The sequence below is a fragment of the Nerophis lumbriciformis genome, linkage group LG27 (genome assembly GCF_033978685.3).
Source record: "Nerophis lumbriciformis linkage group LG27, RoL_Nlum_v2.1, whole genome shotgun sequence".
Lineage (NCBI taxonomy): Eukaryota > Metazoa > Chordata > Actinopteri > Syngnathiformes > Syngnathidae > Nerophis > Nerophis lumbriciformis.
Genome location: NC_084574.2, coordinates 22,654,433 through 22,673,172, shown reverse-complemented (window position 1 = coordinate 22,673,172; position 18,740 = coordinate 22,654,433). Strand labels below are relative to the sequence as shown.

Genomic DNA, 18,740 nt, shown 5'->3' with positions numbered 1-18,740 from the left:
GTTTAAACTCATAAACTTTATTTTTTTTTTGAAAATAATAATTAACTTAGAATTTCATGGCTGCAACACGTGCCAAAGTAGTTGGGAAAGGGCATGTTCACCACTGTGTTACATCACCTTTTCTTTTAACAACACTCAATAAACGATTGGGAACTGAGGAAACTAATTGTTGAAGCTTTGAAAGTGGAATTCTTTCCCATTCTTGTTTTATGTAGAGCTTCAGTCGTTCAACAATCCGGGGTCTCCGCTGTCGTATTTTAGGCTTCATAATGTCCCACACATTTTTAATAGGAGACAAGTCTGGACTGCAGGCGGACCAGGAAAGTGCCCGCACTCTTTTTTTACGAAGCCACGCTGTTGTAACACGTACTGAATGTGGCTTGGCATTGTCTTGCTGAAAAAAGCAAGGGCGTCCATGAAAAAGACGGCGCTTAGATGGCAGCATATGTTGTTCCAAAACCTGTATGTACCTTTCAGCATTAATGGTGCCTTCACAGATGTGTAAGTTACCCATGCCTTGGGCACTAATGCACCCCCATACCATTACAGATGCTGGCTTTTGAACTTTGCGTCGATAACAGTCTGGATGGTTCGCTTCCCCTTTGGTCCCAATGACACGATGTTGAATATTTCCAAAAACAATTTGAAATGTGGACTCGTCAGACCACAGAACACTTTTCCACTTTGCATCAGTCCATCTTAGATGATCTCGGGCCCAGAGAAGCCGGCGGCGTTTCTGGATGTTGTTGATAAATGGCTTTCGCTTTGCATAGTAGAGCTTTAACTTGCACTTACAGATGTAGCGGCCAATTGTATTTAGTGACAGTGGTTTTCAGGAAGTGTTCCTGAGCCCATGTGGTGATATCCTTTAGAGATTGATGTCGGTTTTTGATACAGTGCCGTCTGAGGGATCGAAGGTCACGGTCATTTAATGTTGGTTTCCGGCCATGCCGCTTATGTGGAGTGATTTCTCCAGATTCTCTGAACCTTTTGATGATATTATGGACCGTAGATGTTGAAATCCCTAAATTTCTTGCAATTGCACTTTGAGAAACGTTATTCTTAAACTGTTTGACTATTTGCTCACGCAGTTGTGGACAAAGGGGTGTACCTCAACCCATCCTTTCTTGTGAAAGACTGAGCATTTTTTGGGAAGCTGTTTTTATACCCAATCATGGCACCCACCTGTTCCCAATTAGCCTGCACACCTGTGGGATGTTCCAAATAAGTGTTTGATTCCTCAACTTTATCAGTATTTATTGCCACCTTTCCCAACTTCTTTGTCACGTGTTGCTGGCATCAAATTCTAAAGTTAATGATTACTTGCAAAAAAAAAAAGTTTATCAGTTTGAACATCAAATATGTTGTCTTTGTAGCATATTCAACTGAATATGGGTTGAAAATTATTTGCAAATCATTGTATTCTGTTTATATTTACATCTAACACAGTTTCCCAACTCATATGGAAACGGGGTTTGTAAAATCATGGCATTAAAACTAAAAAATAAAGACAACTTCAGATTGTTTTCTTTGTCTTACTTTGGCCAAAAATAGAACAAACACATTCTGAAAATATTACAATAAAAATATAGAAAAAAATACCGACAGCGCTATTTTTTTCAGCAACAAAGTTCATGTTACAGCCATTTAACAACAGGGTGTGAAATATTATAATGTAACTGGTATTACAATATTTCTTCAGGAATAGCCTTTTAGCTAAAAAAAATGCTATGGAAACCCTGATGTGACTTATTTGTATTTATAATAGCAAAATAAATACCAATAAAAAATACATGTCACTGTTTCAATGATTTAAAAATATACGGTACATTTGTGCCACATTTGTATTTTAAGTTTGTAAAATATGGCAATACTTAATTATGATAAATGTAACATATATGTAATATTAGACAATTTACATGATTTATTGTGTTTCACTCTGTCTGTGATGTACAGTCGTGGTCAAAAGTTTACATACACTTGTAAAGAACATGTCATGGCTGTCTTGAGTTTCCAAAAATACAACAGTTGTACACTCTATTACTCCAAAGCAGGGGTGTCAAACTCATTTTAGCTCAGGGGCCGCGGGCCGGACTATTACAATCATGGCGTTGAAACTAAAAAATAAAGACAACTTCAGACTGTTTTCTTTGTCTTACTTTGGCCAAAAATAGAACAAACACATTCTGAAAATATTACAATAAAAATATAGAAACACATACCGGCAGCGGTAAAGTTTAGATCCATGAAGGAAAGAAGAAAGTGAATGAATGTTTATAACTGAATATATTTACATACGCATAAAAATGTGTTTTCTTTTGTATTCTTTTTTTAATGAATTAAGTAACATTTATGACAACCTTTTTCCAGAACACAATATAGAATGTGAGATATAACAGGATAATGCATACATTTATTATTTGTTTTTAAAGCGGTTACAAAAAAGTGGGACCCCATTTTTATGACTTGATGGGGTCCCTGGGACCCCGTTTTGAAAATTCCTAGCACCAACAATGACGGAGTATTGGTGCGTGCAAAACAGCAGCAGGCGGCTGTGGGCCGGTTCTAATACTAATCACATATCAATAGATAATTCATTCATGGGCCGGTTCTGGCCCGCGGGCCTTGACTTTGACACACCTCAGGTAGAACTATCACATGTTATATCAGTGCTTTTCAACCTTTTTTTGAGCCAAGGCACATTTTTTTCATTGAAAAAATCCGGAGGCACACCACCAGCAGAAAACATAAAAAAAATGAAACTCAGTAGCCGATATTGACAATAAAAAGTAATTCTCGCAATTGTTGGATATGAATTCAAACCATAACCAAGCATGCATCACTATAGCTCTTGTCTCAAAGTAGGAGTACTGTCACGACCTGTCACATCACACCGTGACTTATTTAGAGTTTTTTGCTGTTTTCCTGTGTGCAGTGTTTTGGTTCTTGTCTTGCGCTCCTATTTTGGTGGCTTTTCCTGTTTTGTTGGTATTTTCCTGTAGCAGTTTCATGTCTTCCTTGGAGCGCTATTCCCCGCACCTGCTTTGTTTTAGCACTCAAGACTATTTAAGTTGTCGCTATCCTTCTTTGTGGGGACATTGTTGAATGTCATGTCATGTACGGATTTACTTTGTGGACGCCGTCTGCTCCACACGCTGTAAGTCTTTGCTGTCGTCCAGCATTCTGTTTTTGTTTACTTTGCAGCCAGTTCAGTTTTAGTTTCGTTCTGCATAGCCTTCCCTAAGCTTCAATGCCTTTTGTTTATTTTTGGTTTAAGTGTTAGATACCTTTCTACCTCCTCCATATTGGATGCCTCCCCCATATTGTGATCACCACAAACCATGTTCCCGACATCTACAAAGCAGTTAGCTACCTGCTGCCACTTACTGATATGGAAGAATATTACATGGTTACTCTGTCGAGCTCTAGACAGCACCGACACTCAACAACGGCACATTTGTGGATTATAATTACTGGCTTGCAAAAAATATTTTTAACCCAATTAGGTGAAATTACATAATCTGTGGTTGAAAAACACTGTGTTATATTATTTAATATCTTTGACAATCAGCATTATTTTGTAACAGTCCACTTTTTATAATAATACACTGAAGTTTAGCGTAGTAAATAATTTTAACATTGTTTAAAAACCATTCCAAAATTTCAGCCACCGGGGTTTGAACACAAAACCCTCTGCTTAGCACAGCGAGGACTATTGCAGTCCACCACGGAGCCACTGGCAGCACATGTGGAAAATGTGTCATTATATTCTAAGCAATGACAGAGCATGCTGTGAAGTAAAATGTCATTTGAAGCGCATTGTCATCCAATAATTTACATTTTAATGTGCTTCTTCACGCAAACAGACCCACTCCACTGATTGCATGGTAATGTTTTCGGATGGGATGACGTTTATGGTAAAAGTAGACTTCATTGCGTTACGTTGCTAAGTTGTCGCGGGCTGTGCATGACCAAAAATCGTACGTTGAGAGGATGATCCACCGCATGATGTGGTATAGCGCACGTCAGTCATATCATTTTCTTTTAGTCACTTAAAAAAAAAAAAATACAGAGGACATGACCTCAGTGTCCTCATTGGCAGTGACTGCCATGCTTGCATGTGGTTTTGTGTGCCCCTTTTTGCAGTGTTTTGCACCGCGAGTTGAAAGCACTTACAAACCCCGCTTCCATATGAGTTGGGAAATTGTGTTAGATGTAAATATAAATGGAATACAATGATTTGCAAATCATATTCAACCCATATTCAGTTGAGTATGCTACAAACACAACATATTTGATGTTCAAACTGATAAAAAAAAAATTTTTTTTGCAAATAATCATTAACTTTAGAATTTGATGCCAGCAACACGTGACAACGAAGTTGGGAAAGGTGGCAATAAATACTGATAAAGTTGAGGAATGCTCATCAAACACTTATTTGGAACATCCAACAGGTGAAAAGGCAAATTGGGAACAGGTGGGTGCCATGATTGGGTATAAAAGTAGATTCCATGAAATGCTCAGTCATTCACAAACAAGGATGGGGCGAGGGTCACCACTTTGTCAACAAATGCGTGAGCAAATTGTTGAACAGTTAAAGAAAAACCTTTCTCAACCAGCTATTGCAAGGAATTTAGGGATTTCACCATCTACGGTCCGTAATATCATCAACGGGTTCAGAGAATCTGGAGAAATCACTGCACGTAAGCAGCTAAACCCGTGACCTTCGATCCCTCAGGCTGTACTGCATCAACAAGCGACATCAGTGTGTAAAGGATATCACCACAAGGGCTCAGGAACACTTCAGAGACCCACTGTCAGTAACTACAGTTGGTCGCTACATCTGTAAGTGCAAGTTAAAACTCTCCTATGCAAGGCAAAAACCGTTTATCAACAACACCCAGAAACGCCGTCTGCTTCGCTGGGCCTGAGCTCATCTAAGATGGACTGATACAAAGTGGAAATCTGTTTTGGAAAATTGAAAAATTGTTTTTGGAAACTGTGGACGTCGTGTCCTCCGGACCGAAGAGGAAAAGAACCATCCGGATTGTTATAGGCGCAAAGTTCAAAAGCCAGCATCTGTGATGGTATGGGGGTGTATTAGTGCCCAAGACATGGGTAACTTACACATCTGTGAAGGCACCATTAATGCTGAAAGGTACTTACAGGTTTTGGAGCAACATATGTTGCCATCCAAGCAACGTTACCATGGACGCCCCTGCTTATTTCAGCAAGACAATGCCAAGCCACGAGTTACATCAACGTGGCTTCATAGTAAAAGAGTGCGGGTACTAGACTGGCCTGCCTGTAGTCCAGACCTGTCTCCCATTGAAATTGTGTGGTGCATTATGAAGCCTAAAATACCACAACAGAGACCCCGGACTGTTGAACAACTTAAGCTGTTCATCAAGCAAGAATGGGAAAGAATTCCACCTGAGAAGCTTCAAAAATGTGTCTCCTCAGTTACCAAACGTTTACTGAGTGTTGTTAAAAGGAAAGGCCATGTAACACAGTGGTGAACATGCCCTTTCCCAACTACTTTGGCACGTGTTGCAGCCATGAAATTTTAAGTTAATTATTATTTGCAAAAAAAAAAAAAAGTTTATGAGTTTGAACATCAAATATCTTGTCTTTGTAGTGCATTCAACTGAATATGGGTTGAAAATGATTTGCAAATCATTGTATTCCGTTTATATTTACATCTAACACAATTTTCCAACTCATATGGAAACAGGGTTTGTAAAACCAACGTGTGACATGCCAAGAGTGCCAAAAAAACGCTGCAGAAAACAGCTTTTTTTATGCATTCTCTGGATTGGTCGGCAAGCGTGCGGGTGTGTACCTCTTGTAGAGGCCGGGTGAATCTGTATAAAGTTCACAGTTAAAAGTTAAAGTGCCACTGATAGTCTCACACACACACACACACTAGTGTGGTGAAATTACCCTCTGCATTTGACTCATCACCCCCTGGGAGGTGAGGGGAGCAGTGAGCAGCAGCGGTGGCCACGCCCGGGAATCATTTTTGGTGATTTCACCCCCAATTCCAACTCTTGATGCTGAGTGCCAAGCAGGGAGGTAATGGGTCCCATTTTTATAGTCTTTGGTATGACTCGGCCGGGGTCTGAGCTCACAACCTACCGATATCAGGGCGGACACTGAGCAGGCTACTTTGCAATACGGGAACGTCACCGGGAAAATCGAACATCTTGCAGACAGACTCAAAAAAACAAGTTACAAAAGTGACCGGGGAACACAATTTATGCACAATTCCCAAATCCAATACATATTATCGAGATCAAAAGAAAGTGTTTTAGTAAATGTAGATTAAAATCATCATAGGTTCCCTTCAGAGCAGGGGTGTCAAAGTCAAGGCCCGCGAATGAATGAAGATATTTGATTAGTATTAGAACCGGCTGTTTTTGCGAGATACTGTTTTTGAGGGTTCTTTTATCCATGTAATGAATTGAGATTCTGAGTACTTTTTTTTTTTTTTTAAAGGAAAAGACTAATTTATGTTCTTTATGAACAAACAACCTGTCTATGGTAGTCAGAATGCTTGCTGGTTGCCAAAGCATCAAATACTTATTTCACTTAATCTAACACAAACTCATGTTTTTATTTTTATTTTATTTTATTTTTTTCTTCATTTATTTATTTATTTCAGGCAATGACATAAAAAAGTACAAAGTTGACAACACATAATAATATAAATTAATATAGTGCAAAAGGCAATGTATAGTATGTAATGCATGATTGTCCAGTTTTGCCTGAAAGGGAGTGGGAAGAAGATCATTTATTTAATCCCACCCCCAGTTCTCCATTCAGTGATTATTCACATGAGTTTCACTGTTACTTTGTTTAAGGTTTATAATACACATGTCGTATCATAGTGGCATTACCACAGGTAACAATAATTATTACACTGTAACAATAATTTGTATCAACAATGTAGGACGAATGAATATACCAACAATGGTAATAGACAACAAAGCAATAATGGTAATAGACAACATAGCAACAATGGTAATAGACAACATAGCAATAATGGTAAGAAAACATTGAGCACATGTTAACACTTTGTATAGTATAGCAGCAGGTCAAATTAAAGACCCTCATCTCTATATTTGATCCAGACCCCATGTTTGTATAATAGTTTAAATCGATTAATTGTAATTAAATGTATAATCTTTATTAAATGTTATTTTTGAGGCTTTTTTTTTTTACTACCTATACGGAGTGAAATGTCTTACTTTTGCATAAGCCTCCCTTTAAATCCTCTGTGTCAAAGTCAAAGCCCGCGGTCCAGATCCGGCCCGCGAATGAATGATCTATGGCCCCCGGGATGATATTTGATTAGTATTAGAACCGGCCCGCAGGCCACAGCCGCCTGCTGCCGTTTTGCACGCACCAATACTCCATCAGTGTTGGCGCTAGGAATTTTCAAAATGGGGTCCCGGGGACCCCATCAAGTCATACAAATGGGGTCCCACAGTAAATTTTTGGGGTCCCACTTTTTTGTAAGCGTTTCGAAAACAAATGATAAATGTATGCATTATCCTGTAATATCTTACATTCTATATTTTTCGAAAAAGGTTGTCATAATTCATTTAAAAAAATAATACAAAAGAAAACACATTTTTATGCATACGTAAATGTATTCAGTTATAAACATTCATTCACTTTCTTCTTTCCTTCATGGATCTAAACTTTACCGCTGCCGGTATTTTTTAAATATGTGTTTGTTCTATTTTTGGCCAAAGTAAGACAAAGAAAACAATCTGAAGTTGTCTTTTTGTTTTGTTTGTGGCCCCTACACTAAAATGCTTTAGAGTAATACAGTATACAACTATAATTTTTTTTGTGATAGAGTGATTGGAGCACATACTTGCTGGTGACAAAAAACATTCATGAAGTTTGGTTCTTTTATGAATTTATTATGGGTCTACTGAAAATGTGACCAAATCTGCTGTGTTAAAAGTATACATACAGCAATGTTAATATTTGCTTACATGTCCCTTGGCAAGTTTCACTGCAATAAGGCGCTTTTGGTAGCCATCCACAAGCTTCTGCTTGAATTTTTGACCACTCCTCTTGACAAAATTGGTGCAGTTCAGCTAAATGTGTTGGTTTTCTGACATGGACTTGTTTCTTCAGCATTGTCCACATGTTTAAGTCAGGACTTTGGGAAGGCCATTCTAAAACCTTAATTCTAGCCTGATTTAGCCATTCTTTTACCACTTTTGACGTGTGTTTGGGGTCATTGTCCTGTTGGAAGACCCAACTGCGCCCAAGACCCAACCTGCGGGCTGATGACTTTAGGTTGTCCTGAAGAATTTGGAGGTAATCCTCATTTTTCATTGTCCCATTTACTCTCTGTAAAGCACCAGTTCCATTGGCAGCAAAACAGGCCCAGAGCATAATACTACCACCAAAATGCTTGACGGTAGGTTTGGTGTTCCTGGGATTAAAGGCCTCACCTTTTCTCCTCCAAACATATTGCTGGATATTGTGGCCAAACAGCTAAATTTTTGTTTCATTTGACCACAGAACTTTCCTCCAGAAGGTCTTATCTTTGCCCATGTGATGTCAAAAGTGATGAATGGCTAAATCAGGCTAGAATTAAGGTTTTAGAATGGCCTTCCCAAAGTGTGGACAATGCTGAAGAAACAAGTCCATGTCAGAAAACCAACAAATTTAGCTGAACTGCACCAATTTTATGAAGAGGAGTGGTCAAAAATTCAAGCAGAAGCTTGTGGATGGCTACCAAAAGCGCCTTATTGCAGTGGAACTTGCCAAGGGACATGTAAGCAAATATTAACATTGCTGTATGTATACTTTTGACCCAGCAGATTTGCTCACATTTTCAGTAGACCCATAATAATTCATAAAATAACCAAATTTCATGAACATTTTTTGTGACCAACAAGTATGTGCTCCAATCACTCTATCACAAAAAAAATAAGAGTTGTAGAAATGATTGGAAACTCAAGACAGCCATGACATTATGTTCTTTACAAGTGTATGTAAACTTTTGACCACGACTGTACATCACAGACAGAGTGAAACACAATAAATCATCTAAATTGTCCGATATTACATATATGTTACATTTATCATGGTGAAGTATTGCCATATTTCAAAAACTTAAAAATACAAATGTACAGTATATTTTTTAAATCATTGAAACAGTGACATGTATTGCTTATTGGCATTTATTTTGTTATTATAAATACAAATAAGTCACATCAGGGTTTCCATATAGAAGAAATATTGTAAAACCAGTTACATTATAATATTTCAAACTCTGTTGTTAAATGGCTGTAACATGAACTTTGATGGTGAAAAAAATAAAAAAAAAAAGCTTTGGAAAATGTTTGCCTGACACACTTTACCATTTTACGACAACCACTCCAAAATGTTTCCTGGGCGGAATTCTTGGAGTTGAAGTCGCAGCGGGCAGCTTTTGTGATTATTAGGTCGGTTTAACTTTTGTTGTTTCTCCACAAGCGGGGGCATAATAGCAGCAATAATGTACCGCCTACTCCAGATAGTCAATCAAGCTGTTTGTCTTCATTGTTGGCCAACCGTTTATTACATTCTATTAAATGTGGCATGCAAATAACTCATTCCGATATTGGGCTATTAAATGTAACGAGCCACTGCACAAGGGCATTTTTACTCAGCTCCAATCACGAGGACGCGTGTGGCCTTTCACCTCTGAAGTGATACGGCATCGCTGAAGATCGGAGTATGGATCAACACATTATTCTTCGTTAGGGAGATTACTTCAGGGTTTAGTGTGACCACAGTGGACTTGAATCAAATCTCAAGGACTTTAATGATTTCTATTGGTTTGTGCACAACTTCAATGACAGTAGAGTTTTACACACATGCAGTAGATATTAAAGTTAAAGTACCAATGATAGTCACACACACACTACGTGTGGTGAAATTTGTCCACTGCATTTGACCCATCCCCTTGATCACCCCCTGGGAGGTGAGGGGAGCAGTGAGCAGCAGCAGTGGCCACGCCCAGGAATAATTTTGGTGATTTAACCCCCAATTCCAACCCTTGATGATGAGTGCCAAGCAGGGAGGTAATGGGTCCCAGTTTTATAGTATGACTCGGCCGGGGTTTGAACTCACAACTAGAGATGTCCGATAATGGCTTTTTTACCGATATCTGATATTCCGATATTGTCCAACTCTTAATTACCGATTCCGATATCAACCGATATCGATATATACAGTCGTGGAATTAACACATTATTATGCTATAACTTTACCATGAATTGATTAACGTGGACTCCGACTTAAACAAGTTGAAAAACGTATTGGGGTGTTACCATTTAGTGGTCAATTGTACAGAATATGTACTGTACTGTGCAATCTACTAATACAAGTTTCAATCAATCAATCAAAAACAAGGTTTTCCAAAATAAGAGAACAACTTCAACTCCAGTTATGGAAAAAAGTGCCAACATGGCACTGCCATATTTATTATTGAAGTCACAAAGTGCATTATTTTTTTTAACATGCCTCAAAACAGCAGCTTGAAATTTGGGACATGCTCTCCCTGAGATAATCCTGATACCCACTACAGCTATGGGAAATACTATACTTTGACTTTCACAAAGTGCATTATTTTTTATTTTTTTTAAACATGCCTCAAAACAACAGCTACAAAAACAATGAAGGCACACAGCTTCAGTCCAGAGTATACTAGCCTACGTCCGTGTTTTACCGGATATGTACCGCTCCGTACAGCGGCGTTTTAAAAAGTCATTAATTTTACTTTTTGAAACCGATACCGATAATTTCCGATATTACATTTGACAGCATTTATCGTCCGATAATATCGGCAGGCCGATATTATCGGCCATCTCTACTCACAACCTACCGATCTCAGGGCGGACACTTTAACCACTAGGGATGATGTTTGATAAGAAATTACCGAGTTCGGGCCTATTATCGAATCCTCTTATCGAACCGATTCCTTATCGATTCTCTTATCGAGTCCAGATAGGTTGTTGTATATGGAAAAAAACACACAATATTTGGTTTAACAAAAGCTCACTTTTATTATATAACAAAAACATTAAAATCTAATAAATAAATAAATATTGACTGTTACCCCCCTAAAAATATAAAATAAAATAAATAAATATTGACTGTTTTTACCCAAAGTATATTAAGTGGGATTTTTCAGAAAAACAAATATATACAGTAACACGAAAACAACCTGTCTCTGTGATCACTATAGGTGTACAAATAATAATATAGTGTTCAATAAAATCAGTCCCTTGGGCACAAAACTGAAAATAATACAGCCCTCCAAAAAGTGCACTTCTGCTGCTATTTGCCTTTGACATTTTTGCACTTTATTTCTTTATCGAAAGAAAATTCTATGAAGAGAAAAGTTGATTGCAAATGTGGTTACAATGCTAAAAAATGAAAAGTTAAAGCTAAAAAAAGAAATACACTTTATTGAGTTAACATTATTTCTTTATAGGGGGAAAGATGTGATGTTATGAGCTAGGGAATATGACAACTACACTACCCAGCATGCAACGGGAGTGACGAGCATGCGCGGTAGCCCCGAAAAGTGTTGTTGCATGTCGTCACGCCGGCAGCTAAGAATGAGGTTATGAGCACGCTGTGAAAGTAAACGTCAAGAACTCAGCCAACATGCCTCGTCTGCATTATTTATAATTAGACAGACAACACATATACAGTGTGATTTTGTTTTGTTTACAAGGAAAGAAAAACAAAAGTTAAAAAAAGGGAGATCATGTCATATATGTTGTATGTGCTGCGGTTGCTTTAAGAACGTTGCCGTAAAGGAGGTGCGTTGCTAGCCTGGTTGCTATGTTTCCGGTTGGTCGTAAAAGTGTTGGTCATGTGTTTGTACCCTGCTCAAATCTCTCAGTAAAGTTATTCATTGGATTATACCTTTTTGTTTTGAACTTTATTACACCTTGGAGCGCTTTTTCCGGTCCATTGTTTTTCCTGCTTTCGCTATCTGCGCCTAATGACTGAGCCACGTGACGTCATTTCTTGTGATGTCCCACGGGGCATTTCTGGTCGGGACGGGATTCGTTCCCAGGGATTCGAATAAAGAACCAACTCTTTTTCTTTACTATAGTGGTCTCGATAACGGGTACCGGTTCTCAAAAAGGGATTTGAGTCCGAGGACTAGGTTCTTTTGTTATCGAACAACCGGGAAAACCAGTTTTGAGTATCATCCCTATTAACCACAAGGCCACTGAGTAGGTTAAAGAGGAGTGTGTAACTGGTTACACACAATGAAACAACAACTAAATTGGATAGGGTTATGACAAGGACACACACCCATGCCCATCTTCAGAAGTGCTAACACTGAGCTGTGATATGTCTTCTGCAGATAAGTGGATTAGTCTTTTTTAATAAAAAGATGCGTTTGAGTACGCGGGAGATGTAAGTGTGGTCATTAAAACAAAAAATATTGCAGGCTTGTAAGAGGCTTATCTCCCTTCATTAGGAACAAAGACTCCATAAAGCGCTCGGATTGCGGATTTAGTCAATACTTTGTGTTTGCTGAATGTTCAAAGTTAGAGAGATTGTGAAAGGGGAAAGTCGGGGTCCTCATCATGAAAATATCCGGTTTTACGCACAACATAGTAAATGTTGTTCAAATATTTTGAGACGTGTAACACACCTTTTTCAAATAACCATTTTGCAGTTATTAAAACGCTGATTGAGACACCTGGGATATATAGTACAGGCCAAAAGTTTGGACACACCTTCTCATTTAATGTTGTTTCTTTATTTTCATGACTATTTACATTGTAGATTGTCACTGAAGGCATCAAAACTATGAATGAACACTTGTTCACTTTACACTTTAAAATAATTCTCCTCAAATTTCAAAGCCATCCATAACCTCTCTCCATCATTTCTCTCTGACCTGATCCATGTCGCCACGCCCTCACGTTCCCTAAGATCCTCTTCATCCATCCATCTCACTGTCCCTTTATTTAAACTGTCCACCATGGGTGCCCGAGCTTTCAGCCGCTATGCCCCATATCTTTGGAACTCTTTACCACCAGACCTTCGTAACTTAGATTCAATATCCCTCTTCAAATCAAGACTCAAAACACACCTATTCCTGACTGCCTATTCATTGTAATCATCTTTTCTTCTCTATCTTTGTTGTTGTTTTTTTTATCCAATTTGATTTTATTTTTGTGATTTTGTACGGTGTCCTTGAGTGCCCAGAAAAGGCGCCTTATAAATCAAATGTATTATTATTATTATTATCATTATTATTATGTGGAGTTATGTACTTAACAAAAAAAGATGAAATAACTGAAAACATGTTTTATATTCTAGTTTCTTCAAAATAGCCACCCTTTGCTCGGATTACCGCTTTGCACACTCTCGGCATTCTCTCGATGAACTTCAAGAGGTAGTCACCTGAAATGGTTTTCACTTCACAGGTGTCATAGTTGTGATGCCTTCAGTGACAATCTACAATATATAGTAATAATAAAATAATGATATATAATAATAATAATAATAATAATAATAATATTCATGAAAATAAGGAAAACACATTGAAATGAGAAGGTGTGTCTAAACTTTTGGCCAGTACTGTATATGTCTGTTTAAACGCCAATAAAAGCAGGTCTTGTGTTATGTTTTGTGTTGCGCTGTTTTTCTGCTGCATCGGGGTGATGTGGGGAGTGGTGGGGTCCCCACATCTGCGGTCCCCTCCCAGGTTTCTCATTGTTCCCCATTGGGTTGAGTTTTTTTCTTGCCCTGATGTGGGATCTGAGCCAAGGATGTCGTTGTGGCTTGTGCAGCCCTTTGAGACACTCGCGATTAAGGGCTATATAATTCAACTTTGATTGAGTATTTACATTATTAGTCTGTTAAACCTGAATATCAGAAAATTCCATAAAAGTAAAAAAGCATTGTTTTTTTTCATGTTTTTTTACAAACATTTGCACGTTTTACATTTTTTAAGTACCGGTTTGGGAACCGATACCTTTTTGACAAGTACCAGTCTGGTACTAGTATCCGTTAACATGTAAACAAAGCTAATCCTTAGTTATGACGTAGTCCCATAAATGATCAATACTGTACAAAAAGAAAAGAACAACTAGTAAATGTGTGCAGCAATAATACGTAGGTGAAAAAAAACACAGCCATGAATTCAGGATCCTCCTCTGGCTAAGTTTGGGCACAAAGAAGATTTCAATTTGGAGCCCTCCCCATTACAAAACTTATCACAATTTGTAATTAAGTGACATAATTGTTTATACATTTTGAATCAAACTTGAATTTTTTAATGTGTTGTATTAAACAAATTAAGGGGAAATAAAGTGTTTAATAATAAATTTTTTTAGAGCAAAATAAAAAATGTAACATAAAATCGCATATGTTCCTGGTATATCTCCGACCAGCAGTGTTGGCGCTAGGACTTTCCGAAGTCATAAAAGTAAATTTTTGGGGTGCCATTTTTTTGTAAGCGTTTTGAAAACAAATGATAAATGTATGCATTATCCTGTTATATCTCACATTCTATATTGTAATTTGGAAAAAGGTTGTCATAAACGTTACTTAATCCATTAACAAAATAATACAAAAGAAACAAATGTTCATGCATATGTAAATGTATTGTTATAAACATTCATTCACTTTCTTCTTTCCTTCATGGATCTAAACTTTCTATATTTTTGTTTAATAAATTGTAGGTGTATTTATTTCAGTATAAAAGTGTAAAAAATGTTTTGCTTATACGTTATTTATTAAACACTTAAATCTCTAGAGTCTACATCAACTTCAGATCTGTCCGTCAATTCTAATTTATTTATTAATTTTTTTACATTTTTTGTTTTTGTTTGTTTGTTTGCCCTTTTTGTCGAAGAAAACTATGTTTTTTATGTTCAAAATATGCAAAATCTTCCACCAAAAATATTTTTCAAAGTGGAATATTTGATGTGAAGTAATGGGAACCTTGGATAGGTCAATAATTCATAAAAAAAAACATTGATTTTGATTCAATATTGTGTTTTGAATGACAGTTTTAAAGAAAAACAACCTGTTTGTTTTATTAGTCAACATTGCAACTTTTTCTAAATTACATTTCACCAGTAAGCTTTTTTATTCCACTTTTGTTATGTTTTTGTTTATTTTAATAGTAATTTTAGAATGTGCCGTGGGCCTTTAAAACAATAGCTGCAGGCTGCAAATGGCCTCCGGGCCACACTTTCTGATTTCAATGCGGAAAAAGACACAAACAGTGTGTTAACGCCAACAGTGACGACCATGATACGATTCCAATACGTCACGATTCAAGACCAGCGCTGACACCGTGCGCCACAGGGGACAACAAGAAAAAAACGCGGAAATGTGCCATTAAATTATCAATGACCAAGCGGGAAGGGGCTAGGAATATGTGTGATGTCAAATTTCAGATGTCATTTATTCATTGACATTTTGGACATTTTGGAATTTGCACTTTCATGCAAAACAATCAGGGACATCTCGGCCCAGCATGTGTTTCTACACTAAATAAGGTCAACAACACATTTGCTCTTTTTTAGTTACCGTTCCTTCATTATGTCCCTCAAGCGTAAGGCAGATTCATACGATGGTAGTGCGTCAAAGAAAGTGAAAGTGTGAATTGAAGTCAACAAAATGTTACATTAAGACAAACATCTTGTCTTTGGAGTCCAGCTTTTTGCCGTTAAAAACACACAGTAGGTTTGTTTAGTTTTGTGGTTATTGGGACTATGCGGTTCAACATGTAAACACGAATATTCTTATTGCTTGTGGATGCAACCATGTCTAAAATATATCAACCTTAACCACAATGTTGTGTGCATGCACACTAAAAAATGTTGGGTTAAAAAACAAACCAATTTTAACCCAACTGCTGGTTCACAAAATGACTAGCCCCTTAATTGAGTTATTTTAACTCAACATTTTGGGTTAATTTTTTCAACCCAACTTTTAACCCAAAAGTTGAGTTATGCTAACTCAATGTTGGTTGATTCATGACCCAACTATTAGGTTTAATTTATTTAACACAAAAGCTGAGTTATTCTCACTATATATATATATATATATATTAATCTGTACAGTAATATATTTATTTATATATATATATATAATATATATTTATTTATTTTATATATTATATATATTATTTATATACATTTATTTATTTATATATGCACCTTATTGCTTTTTTATCCTGCACTACCATGAGCTTATGTAACGAAATTTCGTTCTTATCTGTGCTGTAAAGTTCAAATTTGAATGACAATAAAAAGAAAGTCTAAGTCTAAGTCTACAATGTGGGGTTGCGCAATTTAGCGCTCCTTGACCCATTACTTGGTTAAAAATGATACATTTTACTTCTGGTTTGTCCGATTCCTTCCAAACTACTGATCAAAATTATTTTTTATTCCATTAAATTATACTCAAAAGCAAGATATGAGTGACATTTTTTTTTTACAAGAATTGCCAAGTATGGTCATAGTAGTTCTATACAGCATGCTCATATATGTTCATGTACATAAGATGTGTGATTGTAAATATTGTTAATGAGATTAATTCTTAAAGGGGAACATTATCACCAGACCAATGTAAGCGTCAATATATACCTTGATGTTGCAGAAAAAAGACCATATATTTTTTTAACCGATTTCCGAACTCTAAATGGGTGAATTTTGGCGAATTAAACGCCTTTCTATTATTCGCTCTCGGAGCGATGACGTCGCAACGTGACGTCACATCGGGAAGCAATCCGCCATTTTCTCAAACACCGAGTCAAATCAGCTCTGTTATTTTCCGTTTTTTCGACTGTTTTCCGTACCTTGGAGACATCATGCCTCGTCGGTGTGTTGTCGGAGGGTGTAACAACACGGACAGGGACGGATTCAAGTTGCACCAGTGGCCCAAAGATACAAAAGTGGCAAGAAATTGGACGTTTGTTCCGCACACTTTACCGACGAAAGCTATGCTACGACAGAGATGGCAAGAATGTGTGGATATCCTGCGACACTCAAAGCAGATGCATTTCCAACGATAAAGTCAAAGAAATCTGCCGCCAGACCCCCATTGAATCTGCCGGAATGTGTGAGCAATTCAGGGACAAAGGACCTCGGTAGCACGGCAAGCAATGGCGGCAGTTTGTTCCCGCAGACGAGCGAGCTAAACCCCCTATCGACCCTAGCTTCCCTGGCCTGCTGACATCAACTCCAAAACTGGACAGATCAGCTTTCAGGAAAAGAGCGCGGTTGAGGGTATGTCTACAGAATATATTAATTGATGAAAATTGGGCTGTCTGCACTCTCAAAGTGCATGTTGTTGCCAAATGTATTTCATATGCTGTAAACCTAGTTCATAGTTGTTAGTTTCCTTTAATGCCAAACAAACACATACCAATCGTTGGTTAGAAGGCGATCGCCGAATTCATCCTCGCTTTCTCTCGTGTCGCTGGCTGTCGTGTCGTTTTCGTCGGTTTCGCTTGCATACGGTTCAAACCGATATGGCTCAATAGCTTCAGTTTCTTCTTCAATTTCGTTTTCGCTACCTGCCTCCACACTACAACCATCCGTTTCAATACATTCGTAATCTGTTGAATCGCTTAAACCGCTGAAATCCGAGTCTGAATCCGAGCTAATGTCGCTATAGCTTGCTGTTCTTTCCGCCATGTTTGTTTGTGTTGGCTTCACTCAGTGACGTCACTGGAAAATGGACGGGTGTTTATAACGATGGTTAAAATCAGGCACTTTGAAGCTTTTTTAGGGATATTGCGTGATGGGTAAAATTTTGAAAAAAACTTCGAAAAATATAATAAGCCACTGGGAACTGATTTTTAATGGTTTTAACAATTCTGAAATTGTGATAATGTTCCCCTTTAATAAAAGTCCCTTCAAGAAAAAAGTACCTTTTTAATTAAAAAAAAGCCTTTTACCCAAAAAATGCGTTACTCATTGAAAAACAAACCAAAAATGCTTTATAATTTTGAAAACCCTGAAATTGAGTTAAAATAATACCCTTATAACCCAAAAAAATCATTGCTCTTCATAAAAATAACTCCAAAATTCAACCCAACACTCGCAACTCAGAAATTGTGTTATCAAAATAACCCAGCATTTTTTAGTGTGTGGAAACGTGGTCACGGCTGCACTTTTGTTTTTGCAGTATGAAGCCAAAGTGTGTACCTGTGTGTGTGACGGTGGCAATCCTTTGCGTCCATACACTCCAACGAGGGCACCTCTATGGACCGAAATGTTGAATTTCAGGAAGAGGGGTTGATCAACATCTAACTGGGACCTCCAAAACACACCTACACAAAACAAAAGAGCAAAACCTCAAACGTCCAAATCTGGGCGTCTCAGTGGTTGTGTGACATTGAAAAGTGTTCATTATTATTATTATTACTATTATTAACAACCTGGTGGGACTTCTTGTATGGCTTGTCTGCCCACGTCCACCGCACCTGTGTCTATGGTGTTGTTTTCTAGGAGAAACATTTTACCTGCGGGCACAGAAAGAAACTCTTCAGAAAACTTTGAAAGATCATTTTCTTTTGTTTTTGTATCGTGACCTCACGTCAATGAGAGAGACTGGCTTATAAAACCCTGAGAGTAAGGTGGACATTTTGCTAGAAAAGGACAAACTAAATAATAGTTTTGTGTGCAAGTACAAGGTCTAAAAGGATGATTTTTGATGGTCACTGC

The 18,740-nt window shown here is 37.5% G+C and overlaps 1 protein-coding gene across 11 annotated transcripts in view; it reads right to left on the bottom strand.

Annotated features, from left to right (window-relative positions):
- tenm3 (teneurin transmembrane protein 3) overlaps positions 1-18,740 on the bottom strand; it is an 822,859-nt gene that overhangs the window by 254,059 nt on the left and 550,060 nt on the right. For all 11 annotated transcript variants that reach the window (XM_061988364.1, XM_061988365.1, XM_061988363.1 and 8 more), the window contains 2 exons: positions 18,455-18,538; positions 18,222-18,346 (listed from right to left, as the gene is read on the bottom strand). In XM_061988364.1, the coding sequence (XP_061844348.1) occupies positions 18,222-18,346; positions 18,455-18,538 (209 nt within the window). The remainder of the gene's footprint in view (positions 1-18,221; positions 18,347-18,454; positions 18,539-18,740) is intronic.